Here is a 15,402-nt window from a genome sequence, read left to right as displayed (position 1 = left end):
AACATGGCGAAACCCTGTGTCTACTAAAAATACAAAAATTAGCCAGGTGTGGTGGCTCACACCTATAGTCCCAGCTACTTGTGAGACTGAGGCAGGAGAATCCACTGCACCTGGGAGGTGGAGGTTGCAGTGAGCCAAGATTGCACCACTGCACTCCAGCCTGGGTGACAGAGTGAGACTCTGTCAAAAAAAAAAAAAAAGAAAGAAAGAAAGAAAGAAAAAAAGAATAGATCTTAAACCTGGGAAGTCGGGGGAGAAGAAAATGTGAAACTAGAGGTAGGATAGATAAAATAGAGTATATTATATAAAAAAGGGGCAATTTTATCAATAATTCCCTAAATTACCTCTTAGTTTATTCTATTACATGCCAAAATTAGTCATATGACACATTGGACACATCTAATTTTAATATTGTTTAGAAAGATTGAAAATAGACAACATTTCTCTTTCCAATTTTAAAATATAAACTACATTATTTAATGTTCAATGCCTTGCACACAGTATTAGGTACTCGTAAATATTTCTTCAAAGAATGAACATTATACAACTTAAGTAATATCATAATGTCATTCTCCTTTGAAATTCTTATACATTGCATGTATGCAAAATTATTTTTTCCTGAGTGCTAAGTTTTTCTATTAAAACAAAAAGTAAGTTATTTATCAGATTTCAAATATTTTTTTTAATGGTAAAATAAGAAAATGGGTCATTTGAGGATAATTGAAATCTTAGAAGAAAGCTAGAGGGAGCTAAACTTAAAACATCAGTTTTCTCAAATTCCTTGCTTTCCTACCTGTTTTATAAATCACTAATTATAAGTGATATATTTCCAATTTATACATGATAGAATGCACTTGATATAACAGGTCTCAGAGAGATGTAATACTGGGAAGTTTTAGATGATTTCTTCTTTTGAGAAAATTCTATTACCAGAAATTCTGCTTAAGTGGAAGGAAGGGTTTCCACACTCATGTTTTGTTATGGCAAGAGTACTGGAAACTATGTTATCACGTTCATTTTACTCTTTCTTTGTACATAAATTCAATGGTTTTATTCCACCCAATAATGGCGCTATTATTGTGCATACATATATTTTTAAAGCACAAACCAGAATTTTGGTATAGCTGGAGAGCTTACACAATTATTTGTCCAGCCCCTCTGTTTTTTTTTTTTTTTCTTGCGGAAGAATTCCAATAAACAGTGTAGAAAAAAATGAGGAAAACAAAATCACAATTAGGACACCACAATAATAACTGCTACAGGCAAGATCAATTGAATGTTAAAATGAGTGAATATAGTGAACTAGATAGATTTTATAGTTTAGTTAATGTATCAATGTTGGTTTAATAGTTGTGACAAAGGTACCTGAAATATATTAACAATAGGGGAAAATGGGTACTGTGTACTATCTTTGCAACCTTTTAATAAATCTGGAACTCTTCTAAAACGAAAAGTTTATTTAGGCCAAGTGTGGTGGCTCATGCCTACAATCCCAGCACTCAGAGAGGCTGGGGCAGGAGGACCCCCCAAACCTAGGAGTTGAAGACCAGCCTGGGCAACACAGCGAGACCCCATCTTCAAAAAAAGAAAAGTTTATTTAAAAAATAAAAAATTAGTGAGTGAAAGTTTAAAGAGAAACAGGATATTTGCATAGCCCCGAAATATCTTCTGCAAAATATTTGTTAATTAGAAAGAGAAAAAGTAATAACCTTATAGTGGAGAAACCTGGCAGATACTACCTTATCCAAATGATCAGGGTTAACAATGTCAGAAGTTAGACACGTCAGCATCATGTACCCTTGATAGGATGCACTGAGAGGGCATATTGCCTCTGTGCTATTTTCCCACAAAATTTATAACCTCACTCTAATAATGAGAAAATATCAGACCAACCCAAATTAAGGAAAATTCTACCAAATTCCCAGTCGGTATTATTCAGAAGTGTCAGGGTAATTAAAGGCAAGGAAAGACTGAAGAACTGTTAGAGACTGTAGAAAACTAAGGAGACATGACAGCTAAATGCAATGTGGGATCCTAGATCAGATCCTGGAACAGAAAAAGAGCACTGGAGAAAATTGGTGATATTAAAATAAAGTCTGTATTTTAGTTAATAGTATTGCATCAATGTTAATTTCCTAGTTTTAATGAATGTTAGGTAAGATGTTAACATTGGAGGAACTGAGGTGAAGGGTATATGGTAACCCTTTGTTCTTTGCAGCTCTTCTGTAAGTCTAAAATTATTTCAAAAAGAAAAAAATTAAATAAAAAATTAAAATGGTATGTAAACGATACGTGAATTGTCTGCTTCCTGTGGCTGACCTGTGCCTTCTGGAAAGTTCTATTAGGTTTTAATCCTTTATGTAGTAAAAGTTAAACATGGTCCCTATGTAGAAAATTATCTCTTCAGAAAGATAAATACCAGTAGACCACAAGCTCCTTGACAGTGGAATCACTTTTTTTTTTTTTTTTTTTTTTAAATAGACAGTAGGTCTCACTCTGTTGCTCAGGCTGGTTTTGAACTCCTGGCTTCAAGTAATTCTCCCACGTCAGCCTCCTGATTCTTAGCATGAGGAGGGATTATAGGCAGGTGCCACCATGTCCTGGAGAATCCATATCTTATTCATCTCTGTGTCCTTGATGTATCAGCCCCTCTGTTTTACAAATGAAAAAATTCAGATTTACATATGCTAATTGCCTTCTGCAAAGTCTGGTACTTATAGAGTCAGGATTAAAACCCAGGCCCAGAGCTCTCACTTCAGCATTTTTATTTTACATCATGATCTCAAAGGCTCGTCTGACCTCCATGTCTACACCCAATAACTAGGAAGGCTTAATAGTATACTGCCCATAACTGTGTCATGTGTTCATTTTAAGAATTTCTAAAACTTAGGCTCATATTGGAGTTGTGTAGAAGGAAATGACTTTTTATTTAGGGCATTCTTCTTCTGGCCAAGACTTTAACAGAGAAGAGATAGAAAGTAGCAACTGATCATTGGTTAGAACATGCTTATTTAGATTTGAGAAGATGATGCTTACTAGATTTGGAAAGGACCCTTTGCGTGCAAGCAGAAAGTTAGGAGCATGGCAGAAACATAATCTCTCTTCCTCATGATTTGTGTAGAAAGTGTTTTGGGTGAAAAAATTTTTTAAAAGTGTTTTGTGGAAGTACATTTACTCTAACACAGTTTTCTAGGTTATTCTGCTAAGCACAGAATAAATTGTGCTAAATATAGCATGGTTCTCCTTGCAGTGGGCCTTGGAGGTAAACAGAGTTATTGCAGAGAAGGTCATAACTTTATACGCATTTTTTTTTTTAAAAAAACGGGCTAAAATATTACAACTACCATAATGTGGGGTTTCACACATTTTTTATTAATATTGTAAGTGAGGAAAGTTGAAGAAGCTTATGATGCCAGAACAGTTCTTTAAGGGGGAAAAATTAAATCAGTACTTGTGTTGGTTTATTGATACCATGCCAAAGTAACTAGTTCGACAGATTATTTTTCCTACTGAACTGACTAGACTTCTGGCATCACATAAGGACCGCCACAGAAGCCCAAGAACTCTAGTGGAATGGGGTGACTTCTGCTTTAGAGCACTTGAACCACTGACTCTGCATTCAGAAGTGGGAGGAGAAGGGCCCTTCACACATGGAAGGCTGAGTTAAGAATTTTCTGTCCTCTAAGATTGAAGTTTTCATTTAAAAGTCATTTGGAGGCTGAACGCAGTGGCTCACGACTGTAATCCTGGCACTCTGGGAGGCTGAGGTGTGTGGATCAATTGAGGTCAGGAGTTCGAGACCAGCCTGGCCAACATGGTGAAACTCTGTCTCTACAAAAATACAAAAATTAGCCGAGCATGGTGACACGTGCCTGTAACCCCAGCTACTCGGGAGGCTGAGGCAGGAGAATCGCTTGAACCCAGGAGGCAGAGGTTGCACGAGCTGAGATTGTGCCACTGCACTCCAGCCTGGGTGACGGAGTGAGACTCCATCTAAAAAACAAAAAAAAAAGGTCATTTGGAGAAAGTTAACTTTTTTTTCAAGTAACATGCCCCCAAAATCATATAAACAAATGATGGCAAATAATGGAATCTTTACCTTAAAATGACAGAGGACAATACCTTCTCAATTACTAAAAACCCTTTTCTTCTTCATTAATGAGAGCTAGGGGAAGGAGGCCTTGCACTTTTATATTTTCATTTTATGACTAAAGGAAAACTTTAAAAATAATTTATGATATTTTTATCACATGGAAGACAGAAACAACTAACCAACCAATAATAAGTGCTTTCATGAAAAACTGACCTGATTCAGACTGCTAGAGACTCTTTCAGAAAAAGAGAAATGAAAAATAGGGGGTAATAGGAAGGGAGATAAATGGAAGCCCTTTGCTTTTATTCCAAAAAGAGAACTTAGTGGCATTATTATTTTTTTTATAACAGTTTAAAGATTAACAGAGAAAAGGCTTTGTGGTAGCTGATTCTTGGGTATCAGACTAAGTTATTCACATTGTTTTAGTTTTAAAAGTCTAGAATGTTGATTGCTATTTTGAAACTGATAATGGAATTTTCTTTAGGATTAGCAACTGAGAAAGTGAATTTCCTGAGAAATTAATCAGACTGAAATTTTGAATTAAAAAGTGATATTTTATTGTATTTGAAAACTATATGAATGTTTTATGTTTGTTTACAAAAAATTAGTTGTATTGTCCTAAGCAGAAGATAAAACAATGCTACTGTTCCTCAATGTGCTTTATTTTATGAGGCTTACTTAAAATATTGGTACTGATTAATGAATTTGGGAGCAATCAAATCACTAATATTTTATTATGGTTTTTGATAAAGTCATGAAAGTCTTTAAAGCAATCAGAGTCTATTGGAATTGAAATCGTAATTGTGTGAATAGTATTCTCCCTGTGCCTTTACTTTAAAATGTTGTTTTATGAGTGGAGATGATTTTTGATAGCTGGCTAAATAGTCTTGAGAAATACCTTTTAATGTGCTTGCAAATATTTTCTCTTTCTTTATTTTTCAGATGCAAATACTGTGACAGATCATTTAGCATATCTTCTAACTTGCAAAGGCATGTTCGCAACATCCACAATAAAGAGAAGCCATTTAAGTGTCACTTATGTGATAGGTGTTTTGGTCAACAAACCAATTTAGACAGACACCTAAAGAAACATGAGAATGGGAACATGTCCGGTACGTAATAAATTGTGTTATAAGTTAAAGATGACTTCTTTTTCATGTTTAAAAGATAATAAGACAATGTGACTTTCTTCTTTTATTCCATTTTGACGCCAAAATCAGGTCTTATTGTAAAAATTCCCAGCAAGTTTCTGTTGAGATTTTAGAATAACGTGAGCAATGTGATCATTGATTTATAATTCAGTGGCCTTATTTGGATTATGTTTTTATCTTCCTAATGGGTGATTTTAAGCAAAGAGGACAATGACCTAAACTCGCAGGAGACTTATGAAATAAGATTTCCTAAAATACAGGGGACAGTCTTTTCACTTATTGGCACAGAATGTGGCCTCCAGGCATGGCAGAGTTTCTAGAGTGGCAGCCCCAGAATGTCACCCTCTGAATATTAATCTAGAAAGCATAGCTGCTTTTGTAAAAGGCCTGCAGCTCAGAGAACCTCTCTTGGTAATTTTTGTTAAGACTGGGAATATGAGACTATTGACATGATCAGAGCAACCCATAGCAAATGATAGTGGTGCTTTGTTTTTGTCACAAATTCTTATATGAAATTAAGATAAAAGTAACTGGCATAAAACTAGACTTTTCTTAACTGGGACCTTGCCAGCACATATTTAGCAGAAGGGACTGTAGGTTTTCTAGTCTTTGGCTTCTAATAGTTAGATAATAAGTCATTAAGTAACATTTGCCAGCTGGCATATGTGTGCAGAGCCAACCTGTGCAGTCACAATTTGTCTCCAGAGAATAAAGGTTATGCTTTGGGGGTAGGGGAGGAGAGATACGGAGTTCAGGCAAAGAGATTTAAAAACAGAAAAAATTTGGATTAACACAGACTAGCAATCTTTATTTATGGAATTTTTAAATTATTAATCTTTCTTCCACTATAAAGGCACATTGTTTATGATCTTGTCTGATTAGTACTTAAAAGTATATACGTTCGTCTCCCTCAAAGTCAGCAATTTAATGATCATAGTTTTAAAATATTAGATTTTAGGTAGAGAAGTATAATCCAATATGCAAAACTGGCTACACTAACTGTGTGTACCCTTATAGCATACAACTATAATTTTCTTTTTTATTTTATTTATGAAGTATTTATTGATCATTCTTGGGTGTTTCTCGGAGAAGGGGATATGGGAGGGTCATAGGATAATAGTGGAGAGAAGGTCAGGAGATAAACACATGAACAAGGTCTCTGGTTTTCCTAGGCAGAGGTCCCTGCGGCCTTCTGCAGTGTTTGTGTCCCTGGGTACTTGAGATTAGGGAGTGGTGATGACTCTTAAAGAGCATGCTGCCTTCAAGCATCTGTTTAACAAGGCACATCTTGCACCACCCTTAATCCATTTAACCCTGAGTTGACACAGCACATGTTTCAGAGAGCACGGGGCTGGGGGAAAGGCCATAGATCAACAGCATCCCAAGGCAGAAGAATTTCTCCTAGTCGGAACAAAATGGAGTCTCCTATGCCCACCTCTTTCTACACAGACACAGCAACAATCTGATCTCTCCTTCCTTTCCCTACACTTCCTCCCCTTCTCTTCAACAAAACCGCCATCGTCCTCATGGCCCGCTCCAGATGGTCGCTGTCTCTTCGGAGCTGTTGGGTACACCTCCCAGACAGGGCGGCAGGGCAGAGGCGCTCCTCACTTCCCAGACGGGGCCGCCAGGCAGAGGCGCTCATCACTTCCCAGACGGGGCGGCTGGGCAGAGGCGCTCCTCACTTCCTCCCAGACGGGGTGTCAGCCAGGCAGAGGCGCTCCTCACCTCCCAGACGGGGCGGCCGGGCAGAGGCGCTCCTCTCTTCCTCCCAGACGGGGTGGCGGCGGGGCAGAGGCGCTCCTCACTTCCTCCCAGACGGAGTGGCGGCCAGGCAGAGGCGCTCCTCACTTCCCAGACTGGGCGGCCGGGCAGAGGCGCTCCTCACTTCCCAGACGGGGCGGCCGGGCAGAGGCGCTCCTCACTTCCTCCCAGACAGGGTGGCGGCCAGGCAGAGGTACTCCTCACTTCCCAGACGGGGTGGCCGGGCAGAGGCGCTCCTCACCGCCCAGACGGGGCGGCCGGGCAGAGGCGCTCCTCACCTCCCAGACGGGGTGGCCAGGCAGAGGCGCTCCTCACTTCCCATACGGGGTGGCGGCCGGGCAGAGGTGCTCCTCACTTCCTCCCAGACGGGGTGGCGGCCAGGCAGAGGCGCTCCTCACCTCCCAGACGGGGCGGCCGGGCAGAGGCACTCCTCACCTCCCAGACGGGGCGGCCGGGCAGAGGCGCTCCTCACCTCCCAGACGGGGCAGCCAGGTAGAGGCGCTCCTCACTTCCCATACGGGGTGGCGGCCGGGCAGAGGTGCTCCTCACTTCCCAGATGGGGCAGCCGGGCAGAGGCGCTCCTCACTTCCTCCCAGACGGGGTGGCGGCCAGTCAGAGGCGCTCCTCACCTCCCAGATGGGGCGGCCGGGCAGAGGTGCTCCTCATCTCCCAGATGGGGCAGCCGGGCAGAGGTGCTCCTCACTTCCTCCCAGACGGGGTGGCGGCCAGTCAGAGGCACTCCTCACCTCCCAGACGGGGCGGTCGGGCAGAGGCGCTCCTCACCTCCCAGACGGGGCAGCCAGGTAGAGGCGCTCCTCACTTCCCATACGGGGTGGCGGCCGGGCAGAGGTGCTCCTCACTTCCCAGATGGGGCAGCCGGGCAGAGGCGCTCCTCACTTCCTCCCAGACGGGGTGGCGGCCAGTCAGAGGCGCTCCTCACCTCCCAGATGGGGCGGCCGGGCAGAGGCGCTCCTCACTTCCCAGACAGGGCGGCTGGGCAGAGGCGCTCCTCACCTCCCAGACAGGGCGCCCGGGCAGAGGCGCTCCTCACTTCCCAGACGTTGGGCGACTGGGCAGAGGCGCTCCTCACATCCCAGACGGGGCGGCCGGGCAGAGGCGCTCCTCACATCCCAGATGGTGGGCAGCCGGGCAGAGACGTTGCTCACTTCCTATACGGGATGGCGGCCGGGCAGAGGCGCTCCTCACTTCCCAGATGGGGCGGCCGGGCAGAGGGGCTCCTCACATCCCAGACAATGGGCGGCCAGGCAGAGACGCTCCTCACTTCCTAGACGGGGTGGCGGCAGGGCAGAGGCTATAATCTTAGCACTTTAAGAGGCCAAGGCAGGAGGCTGGTAGGTGGAGGTTGTAGCGAGCCGAGATCACGCCACTGCACTCCAGCCCGAACACCATTGAGCATTGAGTGAGCGAGACTCCGTCTGCAATCCCAGCACCTCCGGAGGCCAAGGCAAGCAGATCACTCGAGGCCAGGAGCTGGAGACCAGCCCGGTCAACACAGCGAAACCCCGTCTCCACCAAAAATACAAAAACCATTCAGGCCTGGCGGTGCGCGCCTGCAATCCCAGGCACTCGGCAGGCCAAGGCAGGAGAGTCACAGGAGCCCGAGGCAGGGAGGTTGCAGCGAGCCGAGATCACGGCAGTACAGTCCAGCTTCGGCAACAGAGGGAGACCGAAAAAAGAAGGAGAGGGAGACCGAAGAAAGGAGAGGGAGAGGAGGGAGAGGAGGGAGAGGAGGGAGAGGAGGGAGAGGAGGGAGAGGAGGGAGAGGGGAGAGGGGAGAGGGGAGAGGGGAGAGGGGAGAGGGAGAAGGGAGAGGGAGAGGACAACTATAATTTTCTTATCAAAGTTATTTTAGGAAAAAAGTTTAAACATGTAACATGTCAAAGTTAATACTTGTTGACCAAGATTATAACCTCTTTTAGGTGAGGGGATGTTCTAACCTCTTGTTTTTGTCATATAGACTACTGTGATGAACTATTACATTATAGATACTTTGTAGGCAAGTTAAACAACAGGAAGCTTATGTTGATGTAAAGCTCAACCACATATAAAGTGCTTAAGTTTAAAAGTTGTTTAAGTTTATGTAAGCCTTACACCAATCCAGTGATACAGGTACTGTGAGTCTTGCAGTTCGTGGGCAAGGAAGGGGAAGATCATCCTGTAATCAGCATATCTAATATTGTCCTTTTAATACTGCACCAGCCCCTGGACTGGAGTGTTCTGAGTCAACTCACAGCTTTGCCCAGCAAACCAGGATGCAGAATTTTCAGTGTGCCTTTAAACCATATTTTGTTATATGCTTTAGCATAGCAGCCTAAAAAAAAAGAAGAAGAAGGCATGTTGACTGCAACCAGGACTTCATATAGAGTGTCTCTTGGCAGAATCTATTTAAGACTTGTTCATAATTTGTCTCACTCTAAATTCTCATTATATGAATACAAATATTCTCATGTCACAATAGAGGTAAGGAAAAGCTAGTGAGAGAAACAACTTCTTTGTGAGACTGTACTTCATGATTTCCATGGTTCAGTATATTCCCAAAGGACTGTCATGGGCATGTGTATTATGGTAAATTGGGGAGACTTTGACCTTCTAAAGTTATTATTATTAATATTCATAGGGCATATTTTAAGAAACAACACTGATCAAATTCATAAAGAGTGAGTTTCCAAATAAGTTGCTAGATAAACAATAATCTTTGTCATAAGAGGCCTTCTGCTCCACACAGGTACAGCAACATCGTCGCCTCATTCTGAACTGGAAAGTACAGGTGCGATTCTGGATGACAAAGAAGATGCTTACTTCACAGAAATTCGAAATTTCATTGTGAACAGCAACCACGGCAGCCAATCTCCCAGGAATGTGGAGGAGAGGTAAAGCTGTCTTTTACTTTTTAAACTCTGTGACGCCTGAAATGAACATGTTTTAAAATATATTTGCTATGCTCACTTTTGTGGCACTACTATTACTTCAGTCACCAAAGGCTGGTATATATTTAGTACATATTAAGTACCACATGTGCTTCCAAGCGTTTTACATGTATTAATTAATTTAATTTCATGATAGCCCTATGAGATAGCCACTGTAATTTTAGCAGTGAGGGAATGGAGACATTGAAGCTTAAACCATTGTGTCAGAGGTCACATAAGTAATCAATGGGATTCAACCTGAGCTCTCTGGTTCCAGAGCCCATAATTTTACCAGGATTTAGCTATCTGATAGCTGAATAGAATCTATTATCAAAATTTCAGAAGTAGAAGAGAAAGCCATCACAGGGATTCAGTTGAATCACTGATCAATAGTGGTTACTATTATACATCGTAAATTATATATATTACAGGTAATATATGATTCTATATATCTGTATTATACATATATACATATATGTATATTCTGTATATATGTAATACACATATTATAGTACACATGTATGTATGCATTTATATATGAAATACCCATGGAGTTTCCCCCAAATATATTTTACATAGAAACTTTTTTAGTCTTCTTAAGATTCTATTGCTACTTTATGTCCTCTTAAGTGACTATTCATTTAATTCTGGTCTGTTTGTTTCAGTGGGTATGACCATCCTTGTTTTTACTGACCTGATGCACTGGCTCCCTTTTATCATCACCAACATTAAGCATGAATAGCTTAATTCATTTAAAAAAGCTTTTAATGCTGTTAATGATAATATTTAACAGTTACCCAGCACTTCACATTGCATATGAAGTTAATGAAACACTATTTCACAAAAACTACTGGATTTAATTTTTCTTATCTGTAAGCTATAATTAAATATCTATTGTTGAGAAGTAGACTTTTCTGAATGAAACTATATAGTGACCTATTAAATTCAGATGCTACATTATAAATTTCAAAATAACATGAAATTAGTTAAAAGTTCCATTATTTTTCATCATACAAGTATTATTGGGTTAGTGTCCTCTGTTTTTGATATTGTTAAAAGTCAAAATTAATTATTTTATGTAATTTCTTCAAGGCAAACATCAAATAAACATTTTTTACTAAAATAACAAAAAAAAAAAATGACCACTTCTGTTCTTCAACTTGTGTAAAAGTGTATCTAAGAAAAACAAGAAAAAGACCCTTCCAGTCTCTGAGAAGTCTGATAACTACACCAGTGTGCAACTGGATGTATCTTTCCCTTTACTTGCCCATTTGTGTGTGTGTGTGTGTGTGTGTGTGTGTGTCTGTCTGTCTGTTTGTGAAAGGGAGAGAGGAAGCAGATGATCCGATGGACAAAGTAGCAAGAACAAGCAAGAAACGGTGACAATCTTACACTTTGATAATGATATTTACTTGATGCGAATAAGAACTGTTGAACAAAACACACCATTTGGGTTCTGAGATGCCTATTCAAATTTTCTAGCCTTTAATTGGCGATTTGTGAGCCTGTATAGTTGCAACATCTGGCTTCAACATGTCTAAACAGCACAGAAATAAGAAGGTTGAGTCATCTAAGTTTTTCCCCTGAACTCCTATCAGGCTACTTTTGATGAATAATTTATTCTCTGTAAATTGCCACATTTGAAAACTTAATTAACAAATAGATTTTCTTAATTATGTTGGCTTTTGTTACTTTTGATTTTCATCCATGCACTCTTTTTGTTCTTTTACTTTTTCTTTCTTTTTTTTAAATAAAAATTTTAATCCACTCATGCAAGCAAGTTGGCAGTGTATTTGGAAACTAATTTATGTCTGTGCAAAAGATGTTTTCACCATTCTTTGATAAAAGAGGTTAAGAGATTGTTTTTATTAAAAGCTTAATAATGATTTGACTTTTTCTGGTCAAATGGATTTTTACTATGTGTGTTTGTCACATCCAAGATTGTTTTATTTGTTTTTTAATCCTGGGAAATCTGAATATTAAATTATACTCATTTTTGTTATGTGGGAAAGTGATGGGGGTACATTGTAATACCTGAGCTTTTTCCACCCTGGTGTTTTCCTGAGAAACAAGGAACTATTTCACATTCAGACTGTAAAAAATAATTTGAAAATAGTACAAATAAGTGAGCTCTCAATTACTTCCAAATATGGGTAGAGTGGTTAGGTGGAATATACCACAAATGTCATCTAGTATCAGTAAATACCAGTTGTTTCTTGGCAACTACTTTAACATTGTCTTTGGACTTTTAGTTTCACTTTAGGCATGTGTATTGAAGCTACTGCCCATGAGTGATATGAGTTTTCCAGAAATCTATTATTTTAAATGGTGGGTACTTATATGGCAATTAGGTAAATTGTGCTGAGAACATATTTATGTGCCTTTTTATATGACATATATAGCAATATCAATTATCAAGCAAAGTCTGATAAGAAATAGGAGACCGAGATTGTTTTTCGGGTTCTGCCAGAGGCTTCATTTATAATCTGAACAATCATACAATTATTTTTTTCTTTATCTTCCCATTTGTGAAGTCACATTAGTTTTTCATGGTTGACGTAGAGCATAAACAATAAAACATTTCCGATGTAAGTGTTGAAAATCTAAACTGTTGTTGGGAAGACATAATAAAGGAACAAATTACGATTTTAAAAATGAAACCAACAATTGGACTTTTTTTTTTTAATGCTTTTGAAAGAATGAATGGCAGTCATTTTAAAGATGAAAAGGCTTTGGTGACCAGTCAAAATTCAGACTTGCTGGATGATGAAGAAGTTGAAGATGAGGTGTTGTTAGATGAGGAGGATGAAGACAATGATATTACTGGAAAAACAGGAAAGGAACCAGTGACAAGTAATTTACATGAAGGAAACCCTGAGGATGACTATGAAGAAACCAGTGCCCTGGAGATGAGTTGCAAGACATCCCCAGTGAGGTGAGTACCTTGGGTGACTTTAGAAACTAAGCTAGAGTAGATCCATGTACGGTTGCAATTCCTCTTGTGATAAGCAATTTGTGAGTTATAAATCACAAAGATTAAACTTGAATTAGTAAGGGATACTCGGTGGATCAGATTTAAATAGATGAAAATAAGGTGGCCATCAACATAATCCACAAGCATATAAATACACCAGGTTTGGTGCAACTCTGATTAACCTGAGGTGGGAAAGATAAAATGAAAATTACGTAAGTACACAATCATTTATTGTTAGACTCTACCTATAAAACTCAAAGAAAAATAGAAATTTTGACATTATCTAATTGTACAATAATCTGGTATGATCATCAGTTAAGTATAATTGAGATAAATTTCACTTCATTAGATATATATGTGATCTATATAGATGATAACTTTTTAAATGAAAAGAAATAACCAAACAGTTAAATTGATGGGACTATTATATTTTCATGATGGATGTTGACTAAATATTGTCATAACTAGCTTTACTTTAACTCTTTATCTCAAATATATGCTTGGCTTTAGTTACCAAAAATGTTAACAGAAATATGTTTTTAAGACATGATGTTTGTAAATATTTATAAAAACCCAATAATTGATGCATGCTACTTTACCTTGCAGATACAATATGAAGTTTGCAGTTGTATAGATAGATTCAAATGAAAGTGATTTGATTAGATAACAAATGAAAAGAAAATTTCTGTGTTTCTCGTTGGTTCATTTTAGGTATAAAGAGGAAGAATATAAAAGTGGACTTTCTGCTTTAGATCATATAAGACACTTCACAGATAGCCTCAAAATGAGGAAAATGGAAGATAATCAATATTCTGAAGCTGAGCTGTCTTCTTTTAGTACTTCCCATGTGCCAGAGGAACTTAAACAGCCATTACACAGAAAGTCCAAATCGCAGGTACAGGTTTTCATGTAGTACAGCATCATGGTTACATTATGCATGAGACATACATTTCCTTTGATTACCAAAAAGCAAATATTCTATCTCTGAAATATTTTAGAATCCAAATGGGGTCAGATGCCTTTCTAAAAATGTTCATATCTTTACTGTGTTTATGACCAAATCCAAAATAGTTCAGCAAGAAAGCAATTAATTTAGCTGCATTCTGCATAGAAATTTTATGACAAACCCCATCCTACACTCATCTTTCCTTGACTTTGTAATTCTCTTACTTCTGTACAGTTAGTTCATCATGTTTGTTTGCAAATATTTATGTATTACCTCAGAGTCATTTTCTGTGTCTATACTTTTGTCAATTTAATTATATTTTAAGATTTTTCTGAAAAGTGAATTCTATTTTTTGTCCCCTTCTATGTCTAGTAAATTGTTAGGTGTAGTTAATTAGCAAGTCATCTCATGTTGTAATTTAATAGTAAAATGAGGATCAGAAATGAAGTGAGTTGCCAAAGGTCTACACCAACTTATTGGCAGATTTGTAAATAAAACCTGTCAATTTTAAATTCAACAAATGAATGAGTGAATGAATGGTACTCAAATTTATTAGGCTCTGCAACATTGTATCAGCACTATGGTAACTAAAAATAAATCCATTTAAGGGTCCATAAATAGCAATTAAAAGAGCCTCAGTGTTTTTGCTACAAAATAAAGGAAGTCGGTACTTTTTTGTTTGACATCCACACTCAACCGGATTGTTCATTCAGGTCAATTAAAAATAAAGAAACTTCCTATTACCATATTTATTGGGCACTGTGGTCTAATTGCCTGATCCATTAGTTCATTTTGTAGGTGGCCTGACCTGCAATGTGACCATATTAGTTTGTCCATTTGGAAATGATTTTCTATTTAGGTAAGATGTCTGGGTTGGTCTTAACAGCAAATGTAATAATATCCCAAGGAAGGTGGGAAAAACATTGTATCAATGGGATAATACAAATCATTAAATAATATTCAATTTAGTAAAAAGTTCTGAGATACTATGTATGGTAATAGGCAAAATAAATGTTCTTTCTCAATTGAAGTCAAAGCAGCCAGCATCTACAGAGGCTCCTAGAGCCTACCTCCGTGAACTTAAGAACATCACTTAAAGACTGTAGGTACCATTTCTTCATTGTAAAAGGGGTAAGTGGATTTTTATTCAATGGGGATAAAAATGAAGTTTTCAGTTTTTAACATTAAAGGTAAACTAGCTAGAGTAGACATTTCATTTTTACTTAGAGACATCCATAAGAGGTGGCTAGTATTTTTTTTTAACCCTTGATTTCCCATTCTTCCATCCTTGTTGATTAGAGATAACTTGAGTATCAAGGTTTTTGGTTTTTTGTTACTTGTTTCTTTGTTTGTTTTTGAGACAGGGTCTCACTCAGCTGCTAAGACTTGAGTGCAGTGGTGCAATCACGACTCACTATAGCCTCGACTTGCTGGGCTCAAGTGATCCTCCCACCTCAGGCATCTGGATAACCGGGACTATAGACACTCACCACCATGCCAGGCTAATTTTTCAATTTTGTGTAGAGATGGGGTTTCACTACGTTGCC

At 39.1% G+C, this 15,402-nt stretch overlaps 1 protein-coding gene across 13 annotated transcripts in view; it reads left to right on the top strand.

Annotated features, from left to right (window-relative positions):
- Positions 1 to 15,402, top strand: part of MECOM (MDS1 and EVI1 complex locus) — a 582,105-nt gene that overhangs the window by 562,797 nt on the left and 3,906 nt on the right. For all 13 annotated transcript variants that reach the window (XM_054552967.2, XM_054552962.2, XM_054552960.2 and 10 more), the window contains 4 exons: positions 5,036 to 5,205; positions 9,755 to 9,899; positions 12,634 to 12,870; positions 13,621 to 13,804. In XM_054552967.2, the coding sequence (XP_054408942.1) occupies positions 5,036 to 5,205; positions 9,755 to 9,899; positions 12,634 to 12,870; positions 13,621 to 13,804 (736 nt within the window). The remainder of the gene's footprint in view (positions 1 to 5,035; positions 5,206 to 9,754; positions 9,900 to 12,633; positions 12,871 to 13,620; positions 13,805 to 15,402) is intronic.

Source organism: Pongo abelii, chromosome 2, assembly GCF_028885655.2.
Source record: "Pongo abelii isolate AG06213 chromosome 2, NHGRI_mPonAbe1-v2.0_pri, whole genome shotgun sequence".
NCBI lineage: Eukaryota > Metazoa > Chordata > Mammalia > Primates > Hominidae > Pongo > Pongo abelii.
The sequence above is the reverse complement of the archived record's forward strand: the minus strand, read 5'-3'. Positions and strand labels throughout refer to the sequence as shown.